Source organism: Rattus norvegicus, chromosome 1 (assembly GCF_021556685.1).
Source record: "Rattus norvegicus strain SHRSP/BbbUtx chromosome 1, alternate assembly SHRSP_T2T, whole genome shotgun sequence".
NCBI classification, from domain to species: Eukaryota; Metazoa; Chordata; class Mammalia; order Rodentia; family Muridae; genus Rattus; species Rattus norvegicus.
Window position 1 is genome coordinate 269,269,794 of NC_141534.1, and position 21,494 is coordinate 269,291,287.

At 45.4% G+C, this 21,494-nt stretch overlaps 1 protein-coding gene and 1 long non-coding RNA gene across 10 annotated transcripts in view; both read right to left on the bottom strand.

The window, feature by feature from the left end:
- Window positions 1-5,435: 5,435 nt before the first annotated feature.
- LOC148007942 (uncharacterized) lies at window positions 5,436-9,277 on the bottom strand. Its single transcript, XR_015648322.1, has 3 exons — window positions 9,124-9,277; window positions 8,684-8,766; window positions 5,436-7,608 (listed from the first exon to the last, which is right to left on the bottom strand). It is a non-coding gene; the product is annotated as an uncharacterized LOC148007942 (long non-coding RNA).
- A 2,648-nt stretch (window positions 9,278-11,925) lies between these two features.
- The window catches only part of Ccdc186 (coiled-coil domain containing 186), a 33,571-nt gene continuing 24,002 nt past the window's right edge, over window positions 11,926-21,494 (bottom strand). For 3 of the 9 annotated variants that reach the window (XM_087575539.1, XM_087575563.1, XM_087575567.1), the window contains 6 exons: window positions 20,684-20,873; window positions 19,071-19,151; window positions 17,422-17,632; window positions 16,084-16,303; window positions 15,281-15,404; window positions 11,926-12,225 (listed from right to left, as the gene is read on the bottom strand). In XM_087575539.1, the coding sequence (XP_087431665.1) occupies window positions 15,321-15,404; window positions 16,084-16,303; window positions 17,422-17,632; window positions 19,071-19,151; window positions 20,684-20,873 (786 nt within the window). In that variant the 3' untranslated portion in view covers window positions 11,926-12,225; window positions 15,281-15,320. 9 annotated transcript variants of the gene reach the window in all.

The window sequence follows — 21,494 nt, forward strand, 5'->3', positions numbered from 1 at the left end:
CACCCCAAAGTTGGGTTTGTTTCTCACCTTCCCCCACCAAACCAAGAAGTAGGTCAAGCAGGTCATTTGCAAGAAAGCGCCCTTCATTCACAGAGAGGCTGGGTGGATGGGCATTGGTTGTTATGTTAGAGGGTGAGAACGTAGTGCATGCCCATAGTGCATGCCCAGACAGAATGGTTCCTTAGGCATAGCGTGAGAAGCCAATGCCTGCCGCCTGCCTTGAAGTGTTCCTTCACATTGTCTTAACGTTTATGAGTCCTTTGCGGACCAGACCACACCTTTCTCTCCTGGCTGGTTCTGCTGGTTGTAACAGGTCATTAAAACAGCTGTTTACAGACTGCTTGACCATTCCCATCTTGAACTCTTCCTGGACAGGAGACAGCTGCTCCTGAGTTTACATGTTAAATAATAAAATAATAATAAATAATAATAATAATACCACCTTTTCCAGCTAGGCTCATCTTCCAGAAAACAAAAGGTAGAGCCCTTTAATAACATCATCCAGATTCAATTCAAACTATCGTCTCAAATTTTGGAGCACCAGCAACTCTGTTTAATATTCCAAAAGAATGATTTCTGAGACTAAGAGATTACAGATTGAGAGAGAAGTACAGTTGCTTGCTGGTCTTGGAGTCGGGAGGTTGAGATGTGGGTCTGGCTAGTGTGGCAGGAAGATGACATCACGGTGGTTCAGGCAAAGTGCCCACAACATGTCCTTTCTTCCAAATGTCTCTCCTCAAGAGTAGGAAATCAACTTCTCAAAAGTCGGGAAGCTCTCAGTGTTTTCTCGGTTAGAGTTGTCAATATGAAGCCACACTCACAATGTGCTGTTTTGGGTTGGTGGCCTGCAGCTAGGACTGACCGCTCTAAAGGCTGTCTGTCGGTCACCTGACTCTGGAAGGCAAGGAGCACAGCTCACATTTCAGATACCTGAGGATCCTGAAGACAGCCAGGTTGATAAGCCTGAAGAGAGATACTCCCAGGGTTGACTGGTGACATGGGGCTGGTGGATAACATTCCTCTGCCATCTAGTGGCGCTGGCCTATACTTCCCTCTCAGAGAAACTTCTAGGGGCTCCCACACCCCGGCAGAGTGCCTAGAGTTTTATTTCTTTCATTCAGGTTGAGTTTTTTAAATCAGCCATCCTAAGAGTCAGTGAGACTGTTCAGGAAGTGAGGGCACTTCTTACGGAGCCTGGATGCCTGAGTTTGAGCCCTGGAGCCACATGGTCGAAGGAGCACACCTGTCTACTCCACATGGTAGAGGGAGAGCGCCTGTCTAGTCCACATGGTAGAGGGAGAGCGCCTGTCTAGTCCACATGGTAGAGGGAGAGTGCCTGTCTACTCCACATGGTAGAGGGAGAGCGCCTGTCTAGTCCACATGGTAGAGGGAGAGCGCCTGTCTACTCCACATGGTAGAGGGAGAGCGCCTGTCTAGTCCACATGGTAGAGGGAGAGCGCCTGTCTACTCCACATGGTAGAGGGAGAGCGCCTGTCTACTCCACATGGTAGAGGGAGAGCGCCTGTCTAGTCCACATGGTAGAGGGAGAGCGCCTGTCTAGTCCACATGGTAGAGGGAGAGCACCTGTCTACTCCACATGGTAGAGGGAGAGCACCTGTCTACTCCACATGGTAGAGGGAGAGCGCCTGTCTACTCCACATGGTAGAGGGAGAGCGCCTGTCTACTCCACATGGTAGAGGGAGAGCGCCTGTCTAGTCCACATGGTAGAGGGAGAGCGCCTGTCTACTCCACATGGTAGAGGGAGAGCGCCTGTCTACTCCACATGGTAGAGGGAGCGCATCTGTCTACTCCCACAAGTGGTCTTTTGACCTCCAAATATCGTCAATGGCAACTGTGGGTGCTTGCAAATTAATAATCTATCTCAATAGGTCCGTCAGAGAAAGGCCCACTCACCAGAACTGGCTTTGGGTCTGCCATGATGCTGGCTGGCCACTTACTGTGGAGATGTGGGCTGGTAATCTATGACAAGCGATAACTTGTTTCCTCTTAGAAGTATGCTTCATAGCACAGAAGCCATACATAGATGTAAACACGTCTGCAATCTCTACCCCTGGAAACAAGGCTCCATGCTGGGTCTCCTCTGAGTCTTGCTCTCCAAACTGTGTACATCATAGTAGTCTCCTGACTATAGCCTTTTATCCTGCCTGAAGCCTTGTGCTGTCCTCCAGCCTCTGAGAGCCCTGTTCCACTCTGGTGCTTTGAACTCTGCGTTGGCCATAGCCCACGTTTATTGAGCACCACAAGATTGGGTCTGAGGTTCTTTACGCTCTTGTCTCATCCAGATGACACAGTAATGATCCTCAGATAACTCCTCAGAATGTGTCTCCTATCACCATCTTCTGCGCACAAGGAGAATGACACAAGGTCAAACCAAGGACAGAACGGGACTTAGGCACAGGCTAGAATACAGTTCTTAACCATTTGGACACCACCTCCTTCCCATTGCAAGTTCATATTCCACCAGTGGAATTTTAATTAACTTATCAAATTTTTCAGGTGGTCCAATTGCTTCCAAGTCCAGTCTTGGGCTGGGGCTGGTTCTCAGTGCCAGAGCACCAGTATGACTAAGGCCCTGGATTTGATCCTCACCACTGCAAAAGAATAAACATTTAAAATAGGGATGTGATGCAGGGAAGGTCGGCAGAAATGTTTGCCATGTAAGTATGAGGACCTGAGTTTGGATCACCAGAAGCCACATAAACTGGCTGCACAGTGCAAGGGTCCTTAATCCCAAGAGCGCCTCATGGCTGGGGTGGTCATAAGCCATAGGGGCCATGGGGCCCCACTATACTGCTTTATTAAATGAATATGCTGTCAAACTGTCTTCCTAATATTTATGGTTAGACCCATAGATTGGTGCTGCTCTCAACTTTGGTCAGAGAAGCTCCGTTTTGCAGTGGGCAGCAGTCAATGCAGAGACTCAAAACTGTTCAAAACATTGAGTGCTGAGATGGAAATGGGACAGTGTATCACCCCCACAAGGGGACAGTGTGTCACCTCCACAAGGGGACAGTGTATCACCTCCACAAGGGGACAGTGTGTCACCTCCACAAGGGGACAGTGTATCACCTCCACAAGGGGACAGTGTATCACCTCCACAAGGGGACAGCGTATCACCTCCACAAGGGAACAGCGTATCACCTCCACAAGGAGACAGTGTGTCACCTCCACAAGGGGACAGTGTATCACCTCCACAAGAATAATGAACACCAAGGAAAGGGAAGAAGAGATAATCTAGAAGACAGGGAGGAGTGCTGGGAAATGCTGTTCTGGAAATGGCGTGACTACTGTACTCGTGCACTCACAGAAGTCATGGTCACCTGCAGAAGACCTTCAGAAGATCAAGTGGGCAGTAATTCCAGCATGGGTTGCGGGTGGGTTCATGAATCTCTGTGCCCAGTTGAGGAGCTAACGACAGCTGCTGGGAAGGAGTTGTCACTTTTCTTTTGGAGCAAGTGTAGTCACATGTGCACTTAAGCAGCACTTGCTGGATCTAGTGGGTTACTAGAAGAGGAGGAGGAGGAAAAGGAGAGAGAAAAGGAGGAAAGGAGGACGTAAATGTACTGAGATGTGTGTTGGGGCCATCCAGAAGCAGCAGAAGGGAGGAGTTGTGATTGATATGATCAAGATATATTGTATCTACATATGAAATTATTTTTAAAAGATTTACTATTTTATGTATATGAGTACACTAGCTGTCTTCAGACACACCAGAAGAGGGCATTACAGATGGTTGTGAGCCACCATGTGGTTGCTGGGAATTGAACTTGGGACCTGTAGAAGAGCAGTCAGTGCTCTTAACCACTGAGCCATCTCTCCAGACCCACATATTAAATTATTAAGGAATTTAAAATACTGTGATGGGGCCTGAGAGATGGCTTGGCAGCTAAGAGCACTTGCTGCCTACCAGAGGTCACCAATCCAGTTCCCAGCACTCATGTCTGGTGGCTCGAAACCACATGCAACTGCAGTTCCAAGAGGTCTCATGCCTAATTCCGGCTTCTATGGCACATGTGGCATACACTCATATGGACAAACACACACACACACACACACACACACACACACACACACACACACACACACACACCACGTGCAATGTTTTTTAAATCTTAAACAAAACACCCTGAGATACCCAGGCTTATTGCAAATTTCATAAGGCCAAGAAGTCTCAGCACTGGAGGGAAAGCCAGGATTGACTTACGCACGGGACTTAAGCGCATATTCTGACCAACAAAACATGTTGGTTAAGAGTTCCCAGAATGGGGGCTGGGGATTTAGCTCAGTGGTAGAGCACTTACCTAGGAAGCACAAGGCCCTGGGTTCGGTCCCCAGCTCCGAAAAAAAGAACAAAAAAAAAAAAAAAAAAAAAAAAAAAAAGAGTTCCCAGAATGGCTCTGTGAATGGGTCTGTTAGCGGTAACTGGTGTAGCAGAAGTGCCAAGCCCTGAGTCAAACACAGAGCTCTTGAATACAATCAAGCCCATTAGTAAACAGTGGAAAAGTCTTCTGACACACTCCCCCAACACAGAAGTAAGCAGAGTCCCACGGTAAAAACAATAGCATAAAGACATACCCCTGTTTACAGAGCGTCCAGTGTGCGTAGAGCCGCAGGGTTGCACAGTCACAGAGCTGGAGAGCGGTGGAGCCGTAGAACCATCTACTGTTTTGGTTAAATGGATCCCACGATTTCTGTTTCTTAAAGCCACTCTGGGTTTCAAAGACAAACCCGGCTTTGCCCCAGCCTGCCTCTTAGGTCATTTTACATTCTTTTCACTTAAGGAAAGTGTGTCTTACTAGAGAATGGCTGAAGTTAACACCACTGAGAGGGATGGGTGACAGAACTGTATGCTCACATCTCCTCAGGTTGCTTAAAGGCTTTCTGCAACTTCCTCTCTTCATGGGACAGTTAGGCAGTAATTGGTTACACCTGCAAATCATTTTTCTACTTAAATATTACTTTATACCGTTTATGCAACTTTCACAGACATTTAACTCATACCAACTACTTGGGTTAGAAAAAAATGTCAGAAAGTCACCAACTATACTTGACCTTGAAATCCTGGGCCTACACGGACAGTATCGTCTTCTGTTTATTGCATGTATTGTTACCTAGTAAAGGGCTCTTTTATGATATATTCATACATGTGCATGATGCATTTCAACTGTGTCCATGCAGATCCTTGCCTTCTCTTCTACTCTACTCCCAACCAGACGTACGTGTTCTATGTTTGGGGCTTTGTATGTCACCTGTTGAGTTCCACTGGGGTCCCTTACAAGTGCAGGAGACCTTACCAGAGGCTGCATTAACAAAACAGTCTCCTCCCTTGTCAATCTCTCTCAGGGTGGGTGTGGCATCATGAGCCCCCTCCTTCCATGACAGAGTATTGGCAGGCCCACCCTCGCGCAGATCTTGCCTGTAAAGGTAGCGTCTTTATTTTAGAATAGGTAATGGACTAAACATGAGAAACTCTTTCCCATTCAATGAACAAGGAAGCTGACTTCACATTGGCTTCAACTATAAAAACATTTTATATATCTTTGGAAGTCTTGTTAAATTTCTAAGGGAACTTTATAGGAAACAAAATTTCTACAAGTATAAGAATATATTCATAAGATTAAAAACTATATTTAAAAGACCCTTCAGGACAGTGGTTTTTTTTTTTTTGTTGTTTTTTTGTTTTTTTCTGTTTGTAATACACACATCTAAGCTCTTCTTTCGGCTTAAATGTGGCCTATATCAAAGGGCCAGGACATGACTGGTCATTCCAGGAGCCACTGTCCGCTCCCATAACCTGCTTGCTGAAAAACTGACAAGAAACATGTGATACTTTTGTATTTTACAATAGTGGGGACACTGCATGACCCTCTGCAATGACCTGCAGAGTAAGCTCTACCGTGTGCTGTACAAACTAATCTCAACTACCCAGGAAATCATGACCACAGGGCGATCCACTGTGGTAACTGTCCCTACGCTCATAGTTTCCTTTGGCACTGTGTAATTTGGTCTTGTGACTGTTTCAACAAATGGTGCTTAAGAGAACAGTGGCTTTATCACAACCATTGTAAGTGGAGAATGCATGCTCTCTTTATGCCCTGTCAGGGCTGAGCAGCCTGACGTCAGCCATGGGTGTCATTGTGACCAAGTCTTAAGTTAGCCAGCCTGGGCTCAAACTCTGACTCTGTGGCTAGTCACCTGATTACAGTGACCTCAGGAACTTGGCAGAACTTTGCTTGGCTTGCCCATCCCTAAGCTGAGTTTGTTTGTGAACATCAAATGAGTTAATACAAATCATGGAAAGTAGCACCCGTTTGGCACAGGCACAGGACATTTTCATGGTTATGGCAGTAGATTAATGCAGCTGGGAGAAAACACAGCCTCTGCCCTTACATATGTCCCGACACATGACAGTGAAAGTGCTCCTAGATTGTCAGGAGCTAGTGTGGTCACACGTGTGTGCCTGCTAGTGGAATGGTGAGAACATCTGTTCGTTCCAGGCATGGTACTGAGGCTAGACCAAAGAAACTACTGCACCCAGGTTTAGCTTAGAGAGCCAGTGGGTTTACTGTAGTTACTTAGAAACATGGGTGAGTCCACAGTGCTTCACCACAAAGCCCACTTCAGTATGGGAGAGGGCTTGGGGAGCCCTTGACATACCTTGCCCACAGCTGAGCTCCCAGCCAGCAACTATTATTGTGTGCAACCTTAGGAAGGGACCTTGCAATCCTGTAAGTTTCAAGAGTTTCCTGTGACTTGTCAGGGTTTGTTGCTTTTCTTCCCGGAGTCTGTTGAGTTTCCTTCCAGGTGGGGATGTTTCCATTGGGAGGAAAGCTACACACCACGTGGCCCAAAGCAGTGAAATTCTGATCTCACCCAAGGCTCTCCCTGTGCGATAATGGAGTCATTGACAGTTCCCCAGATGTCCAAAAGCACTCTTGCTGTTGCTTTGCCTTTTCTCTGAGACTAGTTCCTCTCAACAGATCTCCAGTGACCTCTGGGATAAGCTAAACTGCCTTTCATTTTTCCCTCACGGTCTTTGAGAAAACCCTTAGTTCAAGGATTCTGGTGATGCTCGTGAGAAGTTTGGATCTGCTAGCTGTGTCCTCTGAAGCCTCCCACACCCGGGCTGTCCTCGCAGACCAGGTCCTTTTGCTGTCTCCTCATGTTAACTGATGTAGTGTCTTTCCTCGTCCGCACTGTCCGCTACATGTCACTCAAGCTGTGGAAAGCACCAGGCATTTCCAGCTTCGACTCCTTGGTACTGCTGTTAGCAACTGAAAGCAACTGGAAGCATTCTGTTTGACAGAGAATGCTAATTAGCTTGTCAGTTAAATTTAGAACAAAGCCTTCTACTTGGAGGAAATCATTTCAAAATAACCTCAAGCAATTTTAAAGTTGCCCTGAAATTAAATCCTAATAACTGATGGGTCGTCCATACTTTAGGACGGTTGAGACTTTCACGTAAGATATCGCATGGAGTCAGTTTTCCTGGTGGGTGCATGTGATAGTCAAGGCCGGTACAGCCTCCTAGTTAACTCCTGAAGGTTCCTTCCATTCATATGCATCTCTTGCTGAACATGCTGAAGACTGGTAACGGGAAAAAGATGCCATCACCTTGGGACCGAGGTGTGTCTAGTCAACCATCACTCCTAACGCTCCCTCCACACTCCATGTCATCAACTCTGCAAGACTGCACTGCCCTGTGCAAACGCACACCAGACCAAATCCCAGCAATGCAGAGGGCAGCTGGACAGGAAGTTCTACCCCTAGCCAGGGAGCTCCTGGTAACTAAGAGGTGCTGGGAGAGAGGGACACTCCATTTTAAGAGCATTGCCACTGGATAGCCAATCATGCCCCAGAAGGCCAGACATCCAAGAATATACCTATCATAAATTGGTCTTGATGGGTGGTAGGTAACTGGACCTGAAGTTGGGTGGGTAGGGAAGAGGGCAGATTGGGAGGAATCAGGAGGCGGGTGTGTATGATTAAAACAGTGTATAAAATCCTCAGAGATTAGAAAAGGAACTCCAGCCATCTGGCCACTTCCCTTGCGGTCACATGCCTGGAACATGGGATAGGAGTTGGGAAGGAGGAAGTACACCGGGTACTTATATTCTTCCAGTGTGTTTAGAGATCTAGCTGGCTGTGGCCCCCATGAACACAGTTGCTGTCGGTGCTAAGGGTCTGAGTGCAGAGCTGGCCGGCAGATGTGAGAGGAGGCTGTTCCTTTCCAGTCACTGCCTTCTCACACTCCCTTCCAGTCTTGTGTCTTCCAGGGGAGTCAGAACATTGAATGGGATCTTTTGAGGGGTAGGTAAGGATGCACATGGTTCCCCCTTCTCCTCATCTTATGTACTTGCTGCATGAGCCTCAGAAGGAAAGCCTAAGCCAGAGGGAGTGTAAGCACCCTGTGAAGTAGTTTTGTGGGCAGATTATAAAGTGAAACACAAATCCACCATTCCTCAGGGGAAACCTGCTGGCTTGGTGCGCTTCCCACACAGCCTTTTCACTGCAGACCTCCGTGGAGGTACTGACATGGTGCTTGGTTTGTTTCTTTACAGAGAGGTTATGCCATCAAAGCAACAGGTTTGGGAGAGCGCATGTGCATCACCTTAACAAATCACATCTTTGTTTTCCAGATTTAGCTTAGTCAGACGCCCACCTCACAGTTCTGAGCTCTTTCCCACAGTCTCTCCACAGCCGAGGAGCTGCTCTCTCTGCTAGGCAAGCCAGGGCATCCTCTATCTGCAGAGAGAAAACCAAAACCCAGAGAGACGAGACTCGTGTAAGGGGCCACGGTAGGGGCAAGGTAGGCTCTTCCAAGACTGGGGCATTTCTCTGTGTTCTCTGATGGCCTTGGCTGGAGATGGGGGCAGGAAAGCAGTGAGTGTCACGTCAGGATAGAGCAGGACACAAGCGCACCCACGGCAAAGCTGAAGGGGCACCCGCCCATGTCCAGACTGCTCCACTCCTTCACCGCCTCCCTCCTCCAAACCTCTACTGAGTTCAACAGGCAACCAAATCAATGGTTTCCTCTTCCTTTTCCCCTGGCTGCAGTTTGGGGAAGGGGGAGAGGGAACGATCTAAAGGTCTTTAACTTACTGGGGTGTGGAACCTGTAACTTGGAGAGAAGGCAGATTCAGGAATCCCTGGGAAAGCCTTAGTGTCCTTTTGTCTCCCGGGTGGGTTGAGCCTCATTCACAGCAGTTGCTTAGGGCATCCCAGTCCCTCTCCAGTTTGTCTTCTAAATGTAACTGTGTTCCTTATCTCCACAAAGGAAAAACAAAACGTTCTTACAAACAAAAGCTGTACAGCCAGCTGTGTTTAATCTCTGACCAGAATAGCCCCAAGTGCTATTTTGCTGTGTAAACACGGTATTGAGTAAACTACAATAAAACACACAATAGCAACTCCAGGAAGATCTGCATCCATGTCGTAGGTGTCTTTCTTATACTGAGAAGAAATACCCAGAACTAGCAGTTACAGGAGGACCTGGAGTCCTGGCCCACAGACCTCACTTGCACTTGACCTTGGCCTGAGCATCTCTAAACCAGGACTATTCCCACTTCGAATTCTCAGAAACCGGATTAATATTCTAAGCCTCATTTTTTTTTTGTTAATAAATCTCTGAAAAACAGGGCTGACTTGGGAAAAATCAGATGCAGAGTACCCCAATTTCTTAATGTGGCTTTAAAGAACTTTTCCTATGGGCAACCTTAGGTCAAGCCCTGGTAGAGTAGGCTGGGCAGTGAGTTCAAGGCTCCTGGGACTGTAGGTTGATTCAAAGTCAGCTTAGGCAGCTCGGTGAGACTCAGGTAAGGACAAAGAGGGCCAGGAATACAGTTTTGTGGTGTGGCAGCTTGCCTGTGCAAGTCCCACAATTCAAATACCAGTACTGCTAGTGTCACCTTTAAATTACATAACAGACTAAGAGAACCAGAGCAACCATTCAAACATTCTCTTTCCTCCCCAAGCAGCCACGCCCTTGGAAGAGACAGATCTACAATCCTGTTTTCAAAACAGATACAGGGAACTGCTCAGCCACCAGGATACTTATCACTACCCATGAGTCTCCCCCTTCACTTTTCCTGAGAGTCCTATGAGTTCAAGGCCGCTAGTCTTTCTTCTAGCTGCGTGCAGCCCCCGGGATCTGAATGGAAGCACTCCCATGGAAGCTCAAATCCATCCATGTTGGTTAGTATTTTATTGTGCAGTTTGAAGACTTATTTTAGCTGTTCCCAAGGCCTCAGCCCAGAATGAGCTGCCTTCATTGCTATGGGGCCTGGAGCAGGGAGTGGCCTGCTTCCGGCCAGTTCTTACTCCGTCTCACCACATCACGATGCTATTAAATTACAAGCCCACTAACGTATCGAGCCACTGACTAGGTCAAATTCTTCAGGATCCTGTGGCTGTCAGTGGCTGGATCCACCAAGCCTGAATTCAACACTGGAGTCTTGGTAGTGTTTGCTTCAAGTCATAATACTGAGGAAACGGTTACAAGGAGCGTGAAAAGGACTTTAAAGGTCCTTTTCCCTTTCCCTTTTCTCATTTGACTGACATGGTAAGTAAAAGCCTATTTAAACAGGAGGAAGAAAATGGAGAAGGCAGGCACTGGATAGATGGTTGCAGCTTCTGCTTTGGGCGTACCTCTGTTGAGGGACCGGGGAGAGAAGAGTCAAGTGTGTTTTTCTGGCTGTATCTAAGTGTTCTGAAGCAGGAGTCGTGTCTAACTGAGGTAGGCTGTTCAGAGCTGCGGGCAGCACGTGCACTCTGCAGTTACGCAGGCTCTTAGGATGAGCACACACTGGAGAATGGCCTTTTGCACTACAGTTTTGAAACTGGATCATCCAGCTCTCAGAGGGCACGGGGACTTCGGCCTTTTTGCTTGCCGTGGCACCTGGAAGGCATTTAGCCATGTGTTTTTGAAAGGTGTTATTTTTAGGCGAGGACATGCCTTTAAAAACCCTATTTTAAATAGCTGCAGTTAGTCCTTAAGTGCTCGCTCTGTCAAGTATGACTTGAGTCCCAGTTAGAGATGCTGACGTTTAGTAACTCTTAGCAGAGTTCTCCCATACAAACCTTCACTCTGGCCATATTCACACCAAACTCCAAACTGAGGAACAAGCTAGTTCCAATTCCAAAGAAATGCTTGCTTAGCATGGGCAACTGAGTGACAGAAAGGATTCTCAGGGCAACATGGGACTTGGCCACTGGGTTTATCCTATGCAGGTGACCAGCCAACAAAGCTACATTTCCTGTCCTTAGGGTGTTCATTACTTACTAAAGACAAACTACACTGAAATGATACGCAGGGGCTCCAGAGTCAGTTGATGGCTGGCCAGCAGGAGCAGCACATCTGAGCGCTACCCCCGGTTTCCTGGCAGGCAACTATGAGGACTCGTGGACGCGCCCTTTGCTGTCATCACCTGCACTTTATAGGTGTGAATTTCAGGGGAACTTTCCCAAGAATCAATGGCTTATGTGATGGGCATAGTAGAAGTGAAGGGAGATTTAGAGGTGCGAAGTAACCCAGTGCTGTTAACTAGGGCTGCATGGTGACCTGGGGACACTAACCCCATTCTAGCACACGAGCGATTCTTTACAGTTAACGAAGCTGGAGACTGTGGGGACTTGAGGTTCGCAGCCACGAAACATCGGAAGGCATCGCACCACAAGGTTTCCAGCCCTAGTGAGACACTTTCTAGTCTGTGAGACCAACGTCCAGCTCCACTATCTGTAGTTTAAGTTCCAAGTCAAATCTGGCAGTCATGTTTGCTGGTTTTGATAAAGACACATGGGGAAGCAGACTGATTATTTTAAAGACTACAGTTTAAAGACTACACTCAGTGTGGAAGAGTCTTGCTAACGGGCAGTGCAGAGTGGCCACTACAGACGCCATCCAGATTCGACTTGGTAAAGAGGCACTGCTTATTTAATAAGTACAGAATGTACACAGACTCGCCGGACAGCGTCGCTTTACACAGAGTATCAGTATCTACGGAAAGCACAGTGTGACCCAGGGTTCCCTATACACCGCAGACACCTATGCACTTGGGAGGGAAGATAACGGCAGTCATGAAGGACAGTCACATGCATCTCAGGAGCCCAGTGAAGAGGTAACAGACATTTTGGTATGTAGCTCAGTTCTTGTCTTCTCAATTACTTGTCTTGTTCACCTTTGACAATTTTCAGTCACCAGTGCCACTGAATGGTGTTAAGAATTAACAATATCAGTATGAAAAGGAACTGGAAAATTCTTGATAAAGAGATTAGTAGAGTCAATAGTCCCAAAGCATGAATGTCATTATTTATAAAAATATCCTTACCAGGGCGCTATGTTTCACATTAACAATATTAATAGTTTCTGAGGCTTCAGAAGGCTGCCTGACAGGACCGGACTCATTTCGGGAACATGGACCAGGCACCAGCCAGGTGGTTACTAAGTGCTAAAAGTCTAATGTCTTCTTATGTTTTCAGATTTTCCCCTTCCAAGTCAGGAGATGCGCAGAGCACCATGGGAAGGAACGCCCTCTCTCAGGCTGAGGCGCATGGCTCATCTACCTGTGCAAGCGATCAGCATTCTTAGCCCAGTAACGAAGGCTAGCCCGAGAGTGAGGCCTCAAGTCTGGCCCTGCTGTTATCATGAGACCACAAGTCCCAAGGGACTGGACAGTGACAACCATGACAGATACCTATAGGGTGCCTGGTGAAGTGTTTATTAGGCAAATGAATTTCTTAAATGAACAATCGACCTGTGCAGCCTGATCGAGTCGGTTTAAATGGTTATGAAGAAACCAAACCAAACCACCACCAACTGTTCATTGTGTCCAAACTCACCATGTTCAGTCCTTGAAGCTGTTTTAATAGACTCAAAATCTCAAGTGGTATGGGAAAAAGGAGTCACAAGCACTCACTTTCAGATGAAAACCAGGAAAGTGCACGCACGCACACACACACACACCAATTTCTTGCCCAAGGATACCAAAATATTATTAGATAACCAAAATAGTCATTTACAATTGTAACTAACAATGATGTGGTCTCAGGTCTCTCCTCTACATATTCTATGAGCAGAAGAACCTCAGAAATAAATCTACCCTAGCAGCTTATTATAAGTCAGTAGAGGTTCTCTTGGGCACACATATTTCTTATACGTTCTTTTGCTCAGTCTTGACCATATATGGAAGAACACAGGAGATACCTAATGAAAAAGAAAATAAAACTTCTCTGGCTTTTTAAGCTTCATAAATATGGAAGGACAGTAGGAATGATCACAGCATGGCTTTTAGTAATTATATTTTTAAGTTATTTCATTACTAAGTTCTCTAAGTACATGGTGGTACAAACACTAGCACTAGCTTGTCCATCCTATCCCGTATGTACATTAGTCCGTAGGTACAGAACGCTGTGGACACGAGCAGTGATCACTACTTGGCCTCCACTATGCGTGTCAGGTCTTGGAATTAAAGCCCAATTGCTATAGCTCATGCATCACTGTGGCTGAGGAACAGGAGGGAGCCGTGCTGCCTATGCTATGTAGACCTTTCCAGAGCTCCGAGTACGTCTAGGACGACACGGGAAAGTAACTCAGAACTTATTGCACTTACCCTCTTATTTTTTATTCTAATAAATTATTAATAATAAAAGAGCAAGACATTATGACTAATACTTTTTACAACTATCTTAAAAATAAAACAACATTAAATGCATTTTCACACTGAAGCTAAGGATACTTTTCAGATAATAACAGATAATATTCACAAAAAGACATTATACTGACATCTAGTATTTAGTAAATTACATTTATAATCAATGTTGATTTGAGGAAATGTTAAAACACATTAAAAGGGCGCTGACGTCATGATTGTAATCTTTAGAGCCCGCACAGTTCTATTACAGTACAGGCTTCCGAGGCGTCTCCAACTCGCTGTGTACTTGAGGCTGGTCTGTAATGAGCCTGCACCTCCGGAGTGTTGGGATTATGGGCATGTGCTACCATGCCCAGCCAGAGCACAGACAACTCTTTAGAGTTCCCAAAGATCCCATAGCTCAAGTTCCTTAAGAGGGAAAAAAAACCAAAAATCCAAAAACCAACCCAAAAATCACCAATAGAAGCTTACTGAATATGAACAGAGTCCCAGAGAATGGGGTGTTTTAGGTTCTGGGAAGTGAGATGTTACCAACTGAGAAAATCTGCAATGACAGAAGTGTCGATACTACAATTGGCAATATTTAAATGTACATCTTAAACACTGTAAACATCCATCAAAATACACAATTCAGTTCCAAAGTCCAGTTGACTGAAGACAACTGTGGTAAATAACATACAGAAACAGCATGTGAGGAAACTGAGCGTCTCCTCACGTGATGAGCACACATAAGCTTCGGCCCCAGCCCTCTGCACTTCCGTACACAGTGTCAGTAGAACTAAGGCATGTATGTCATAAAGCATCTCAGTTTCAAGTCCTCATTTATCTGTTCATTTCACTGACTGACTGGATTCATTTCACACTTTAAAGCATAACAAATTCACAGGAGAAACTTAAGTCTACATATTGTTTAAAATCATAGTTTACATAACTTAAGATTTTAAAATTTCAACTAGTAACTCAAATGTGAAAAATATACCTACGTCAGGTAAGGAAACCTGACACAGTGCCTGGCCAGAGCTAATTCCCTACAGCCAGCTCTCCTGCCAGCTGTCGGTAAACTCAGAACTGACTGAAGTGCCCTTCTACCACAGCCCAAGGCTACTCTGTGACTGGAGCTAACTACAATGGGGTTTTAAGATGTTTCCAGGCTGACTTTGAACCCATGAGCTCAAGAGATCCTCTTTAGCCTTCGAAGTAGCTAGGACTACAGGGGTGATCACTGTGCCCAGATCAAAACTGAAAAGCTTTATAATTCCTCTAGGTTTCTTTTCATTTTGCAGAAATAATGAGCAGTTGGATGAACACCTCCCTCTTTTCAGGAATACTTTTCAAAGGTTGATGTCACTACGGTAGAGACTGTGGTAAGGCTTTTAACCCTTGTAACTAATGTGTAGCACTTTGGGACAATAAGCAGATTCCATTCTGAGTCAGTGACAAGGCATCTGACTGCACCGCAGAGAAATGACCTTTGCTGAGCTCAGTGAGCTCAGGCACACACACCTCACAGCCATTCATAAAAGGGCACCTCTACACAGGGAAGAAAACCAATTTTTGATTAGTTGACAGAAAGCAGGGACGGTTTCAGGACACTGGGCAGTGGCACCTACTGCTCTGTGGCTTGTTTGTCTACTAGGCAAGAACTTTGTGTTAGGCCTTCTTCGTCCTCTGCTCCAGTTCATGCTGGTGTTTAATAAGGCGTTCTATTTCTGTTCCAAGTGTTTGCAGGTTTTCCTTTAATAAGTGGGGGAAAGAGAAAACAGAAGTACTAAGTAAATACCTTTTGAACTACTTGTGCCTACTAAACTGTGAAACTGAGTGATTATTCTTGGTTCTGACATAATCTAGACACAGATGTTTGAGTGAAATAGGCCTGTCCATTTCAAAGTTATAATTCTTTTCTGAAACAGGCTCTCTCTATGTAGTCCTGGAACTCACTATGTACACAGACAAGGCTGGCTTCAAACGCACAGAACAGGAGTTCTGCCTAAGTGGGGATTAAATGTGTGAGGCACCACGGCTGGCCCCAAGTTGTCATCTTTTTATCGCAGCTGCAGTAAGTTTTAGTGCATGATGATTACTTTGGTTTAAAACTATTTTTAAATCTATTACTAGTTATCAAATCCATGCATCGCAAAGACAGAAAACTTGGGTTAGACAACTGCTGGGGAAAAAAAAGCCACAAAATATACTTAAATGTTGCAATATTACAGAGCTGTAATGAAGTATAATCATTCTGCAAGAGCCATCCACTGTGAAGCAAGCTGTTCCTTCACCTCGGTGTCCGTCTGTCCAGTAACTAAGCTGACTTTATCGCTGGGTGCCATGGCCTGACACTAGGTGAGACTTAGGAAGAGGCACCATCCTGCCCTGGTTACTGAGGGAGTGGTAAATGAATAAGAAACACAAATACCTTCAAAGTAATATTTTTTAGCAATGTATCTTCCAAAACAGCCTGTAATTTTCGGTTGATTTCCAAAGAGAGCTCCAGTGTTAGCCCACTATCAGCGGGATGGGATGTGTACAAGGACGCCATGATGCCACCGCGTCTACTCAAATGCACTTTGTTAAAATCAGATGCTTCTGAAGAAAGTGTGCCTGATTCTTCTCGTAAAACGTAACTCTGAATTATTCTGCAAAACAAAATGATACTCTGTGTGCTTGCAGAATAAAAACACTGCAGTGTGTAGGAAGCAATGAACCTCAAGCATAAAGATGATCAGCATAACTCTACCCTGGTTAGGCCAGTAACTAAGTCAGTATAGCCTTTTCCGTATGATTGTCTCTTAGTCTGTCCCTTCTTTGTTGAATAATAGTATTTGAAGAAGTTAAACACAGCCTTTTCTGTTTCTTTCCATAAATGTATGTAAATATTTTAGTTATTACTTTTATTGGTTTGATTTCTGTTAATATTTTCTACTAAACTACTACTGAACTCTATTTTGCCCTTTCTTTTAAAATCTACAAGCAGAATTTTCTATAGGTCTAAAAGTATTTCAAAATAACTGTTTAAGAGGGTTAGCAGAAGACTTAAAATATTAAGACAACTTTTACTTAAGCAAGCAAGCGTAGCATCTGGGAGAGGAACAAGGCCCAGGAGAATTGTGGGTCAGTCAAGCTGTGGTGTTTGGAGCTGGGCTGGGCCTGCCTCTCACAGGGAAGGGCTGCTCTTGGAAGATTCAGTAACTAATCTGAAAATCCAGAGAATATACTCTGCTGCCTAGTGGCTTAAGGAACTGAGGAGCTAATCCCAAGACATTAGAGTGTCTTCTACCAAGATGAACTTGATTATTACCCCTTTAATCAGTAGGGAAAAAACTCTCAAAACTCCATATATATTTTAAAGTCATTCACTTTTAAAAGTTAAGTACAATTTTTAAATCCAAAGTTAGTATGTTAAGAAGCAAAGGCACTACCCTCTACTCTCTCTCGCTCACTCACTCTCTCTCCTGATGTTCTACCTTAAAGGAGAGCCTTGGTTTCTTCCATCTGTGTCTCCAAAGCTAGAATACAACAGGGGTCCACAAACATGGAGGTCTGGACGCTGTAAGAATTATTAAGCAGGCACAGCACTGCCGTCCCAGCTACACAAGAAGCTGATGCAGAAGACCACTGGAGCCGAGCCCAGGGACGCAAAGCCAGCCTGGACACCATGACGGACCCCATGGAAAAGATGGGCTCTTCATCAACCTCCGAAGCCATGCAAATGGCAGTCCTCTGACACAGCTCATGCTACCACAGCAATACATACTTGGTTTTTTTTCTTATTTCTTCAACCAGCTGTTTGATGTGGTCCTCCATGAACTCTATCTTCTCATTCTTCCGGGCATGCGCTTTCTGCAGCCTCACTATCCTGTCAATCAGCATGGCCTTGTCCACTTCTGGGAAGTTGTCCACAGCCACCGAGGAGCTGGTGTTCTCTGGAGATCGGTCTTCAGCACTGCTTCGAGCATTAAGTGACCCTAACAAGAGAAGACCAAGCTCAGCACATGTGGCCTAGGTCTCCCTCACCCCATCTCGTGCATTCTAGTAATACTGCCCAATATGGGTGAGAACACAGAAGGGGCTGCGCGTGGCCACCATTCTTGTCTAAAGACAGCAGTAGTAAGGAGTGTCTGTTACATTACACAGGAACAAGATAATGAAGTGACAAGAGAGAAACATCTTAAAAAATAAAAAAGGAATAGCAAGCCTACAGTAATTTTAGAAGTAAAGGATAACATTGAGGGGAAGGAGGAGAGGACACTCGAGAGAGAGGAGAGTGAAAAGAGGGGAGGGGAGCGGAGGGAGCGCATGGGCGCCCACTCAAACCCTACTGCACTTAGTAGTCGCTATCCAACAGTGTGAGTGTGGACAGTATCTTACCCTCAGTGCCTAAGCTTCCCTCACAGGAGTGTTATCCTCATTCAGATGCAAGTCAACAAAGCATGTGTGTCTTGTCCCCCAACCCCCACCCCTCCACAACCAGACGTTGTAAATGTTAGTTTTCTCCCAGTACCTGTGAGAGCAACATCTGAACCTCTTCACCCTACAGATTAGGCCTTCTCAACTGTATGCTGTACTTGAAAAACATAATATCCCAGCCCAAACTGAACACTCCAAATAAAATGGTTTTAGCAGGGACCTAAGACACAGGGTGAGCTTCTGTTAACATGTTTCATTACTACAGTAAATGCCACGGCTGCTTTGTCCCTAACACGATTTCCAGATTAGCACAGTGCAGCTACTCAAACAGAAAGTGAAAGACGAGAGAGGCAGAGACAGACAGACAGAGAAAGAATGAACACAGATACATAACTGTCCCCTCCATGTATGTGAGATCCCAGCACACAGATTCAGCCATCCCCAGACTGCCCATGCTTTTTTAAAAAACAGTGCCTATGCTAAACATGTACAGATTCTAATGCCCTAAACGAGGGGTTTAAAGAGTTTAACATGGTATTAGGCACTGTGAGTGACCTAGAGACAATGAAGTCTGCAGGAGGACTGCAGAGCATACAGACACTATAGCACCTTACAGAGGACTCTGGTATGCACTGAGTGCTTTGGAACCAATCAGATCCCACAGGAGAGCTGTGGATGTGCACCTGATGCTACATGAGGATGGCATCTCATCATTCAGATGTTAAAATAGGGAAGGGAGTCTACATGCAGGAACTCCATGGGTCAGACACAAATCTACACTTCTGAGGTGAAAAGAGGATAAAGGTAAAAAATGGTGGGAGTCTCACACAGTTCACGTGAAACCAGGAGCTTTGGCAAAAAGCAGAATGTAAATATTTAATAAGGTACATTTTCTACAAAATAACTCTGTGCATCTTCTGTTTTTAAGCCTCAAAATGAATGGAAGCATATAAATACTTTCTAAAATACAAAGTCACTGCCGACCAAGCTCTTTACCTGATGAACTGGAACGACTTCCCATGCTGCTCACATCTTTGTCGTAGTTTCCATTCTCAGTCTGGTCTAACTTTCTCCGAGCTGTTAAAAAAAAAAAAAAAGTCAACGACTAGTGACAGTTTTAACGATGTTTACCCATGCCATCTGATATTAATTGCTAAGTCACCTGGGCAAAACTGGCACGGACCACAAGACAACGGTCCTTGCTATACACTTTAGAACAGGAGACATGCCATTCACATAAAATGACATTTGGGAATGTAGAGACGATGTAAGAATCAAAGACGACCGACAGCTGCACTGCCTGCTTACTGTCACGGACTTCAGCTCTTGAAGCTGCAGACATGGAGATCCCTCTGTTTCAGAAATCTCTCCTAGACTTGCCTTCAGTTAGGTGTAAAAACAGGGCTGGAGAGATGGAGCACTGACTGCTGTTCCAGAAGACCCAGGGAATCCCAGCAGCCACATGGTGGCTCACAACCATCTGTAAGTCCGGTTCCAGAGGATCTGACGCCCTCCTCTGCAGTCTGAACAGTAGACATGCAAGTGCTGTAGACACCTGCACTCATAAAACTCCATCTTTACCTAACTCCAGTCACGTTAAGTAACCCCCGGCCTCACCTTATACACTTCTTCCTATTTTAAACACAGAGCAGGGCACACAGATACAAGGCTGCTGTGTGTCTTTTTCACCCTAGCATATGGCAGACACTGAAAAGCCATTCTGAATTTGTGGTTTTGGTTGTTTTGTTTTCTTCTTTTTCAAGACAGGGTCTCAGCTTTCCAGGAACTCACTATATAGACCAGGCTGAGCTTGAAGCCAGAGATCTTCCCATTTCTATCTCCCAGGTAAAGGGATGAAGGGATGCACCGCCACACCTGACAGCTTGGGGTTTTGTTGTTTTTAAAGAAAGGGCCAGATGTGATCGGCTGGGTTTGAACCCACTATGGAGCTGAGGATGACTCTGATCCTCCTGCTGTGATTACAGGCATTCACTGAGAAATGGGACTCAGGATTCCAGGAGTAACGGCTGTGGCGGCTAGGCTGTTTGGTGGTTCACAGTACTGCTGAGATCTTTCTCAAGATGCAGTGATCAGCGAGCGTTTGGAAATCAATCACTTCAGAGATCATTAGAAGTGCTTTTTAGATTACAATTTAAAGGCAGATCTTTCTCATGTTCTCTAAAACTTATAAAATAATTTATATTTTAAATATAAAACTCCATGAATTGTAGGAAAAAAAGAAAAAAGCACTTATACAACTTTTGCAGGTAGCAGAATACAATGTAAAAGGCTTAAGAGCCTCCGACTGGCCGCTCACTCTGTGGCTTTCTGGGTAAGCAGGCTTTAGCACGGAACGTAGACTCACAGGACTGCAAGCTGAGCAATCTTAGTGAGTGAGTCTGTGGATACTGAACGTACGGCTGGGCACAGAGGCCCATTGCTTTACTCCTAAGGCAGAACACCCGGTGTGTGAAGTGAGCAAGCTCTGCCTCAAGGAGAACAAGCAACCCTACAGCCTGGATGTGGGAGCGCAGAGACAGACTGCGAATCTCAGCACCAGCGCCCAGACACAGACATGCGCTGGGAACCAACAAGCAAGACACCGGTACCTTGCTGAAGCTGTTTGCTGAGGTCCTTGACGTTAGAGGCGTGCTTGCGCCTCTGTGTTACTAACTCATCTTTCAGCTCTTCCACCTGGGTGCTCAAGGCTCTGGCTTCCGTCTGCACAGCGGAAAGCTCGGCTTGCAGACTCTGCACTTCTTCTTTTCGAAGTTCCTCCTCTTTGAGCAACCTGCTCTCCTGAATTGTAAGAGTGATAAAGTAAAAAAAAAAAAAGTGATTTCTTTTTAAATGTTAGTTCTTGCTCAGTTTAACAGCTTTACAGTATAGTAAGGGAGAAGAGTCTTCTGTGAGTGCCCTTACTTAGTAGGCTGTGCTGGTGAGCTCCTGCCCACCATCTTCACCCAGCGGCAAGCAGGACAGGGAACATCACGAGTGTGATGTTCTGTGTGGGATACGGCTGCAATGGGAGTCTATGAATTTTTGGAATTTTAGGGGGGTGGGGACAAGGTCTCACCGTATTCCTGGCTGGCCTGGGAACTATGCAAACCATCCTTGAACTATCAGAGACCCACTTGCCTATGCATTCAATGCTGAGGCTTGCGCTCCAACCCCACGTGCCCCACTTCTCAAATTATTTTATGGACAACGAGAGGATACTTTTATTATTCAGGAATATTAAACCATTTTAAACTATTGAAAAGAAAGGAAAGGGGAGGAAAGGAAAGAAAAAAGAAAGACCAACCTTAAAAGGTGATTCCAGTCAGGAATGACAGAAATCATGGTTCCTTATTTTTCCAAAGTGTAATATTGTTTATCCGTTTAGAAAAATTCTATTATATAAATTATATCCATTAAACA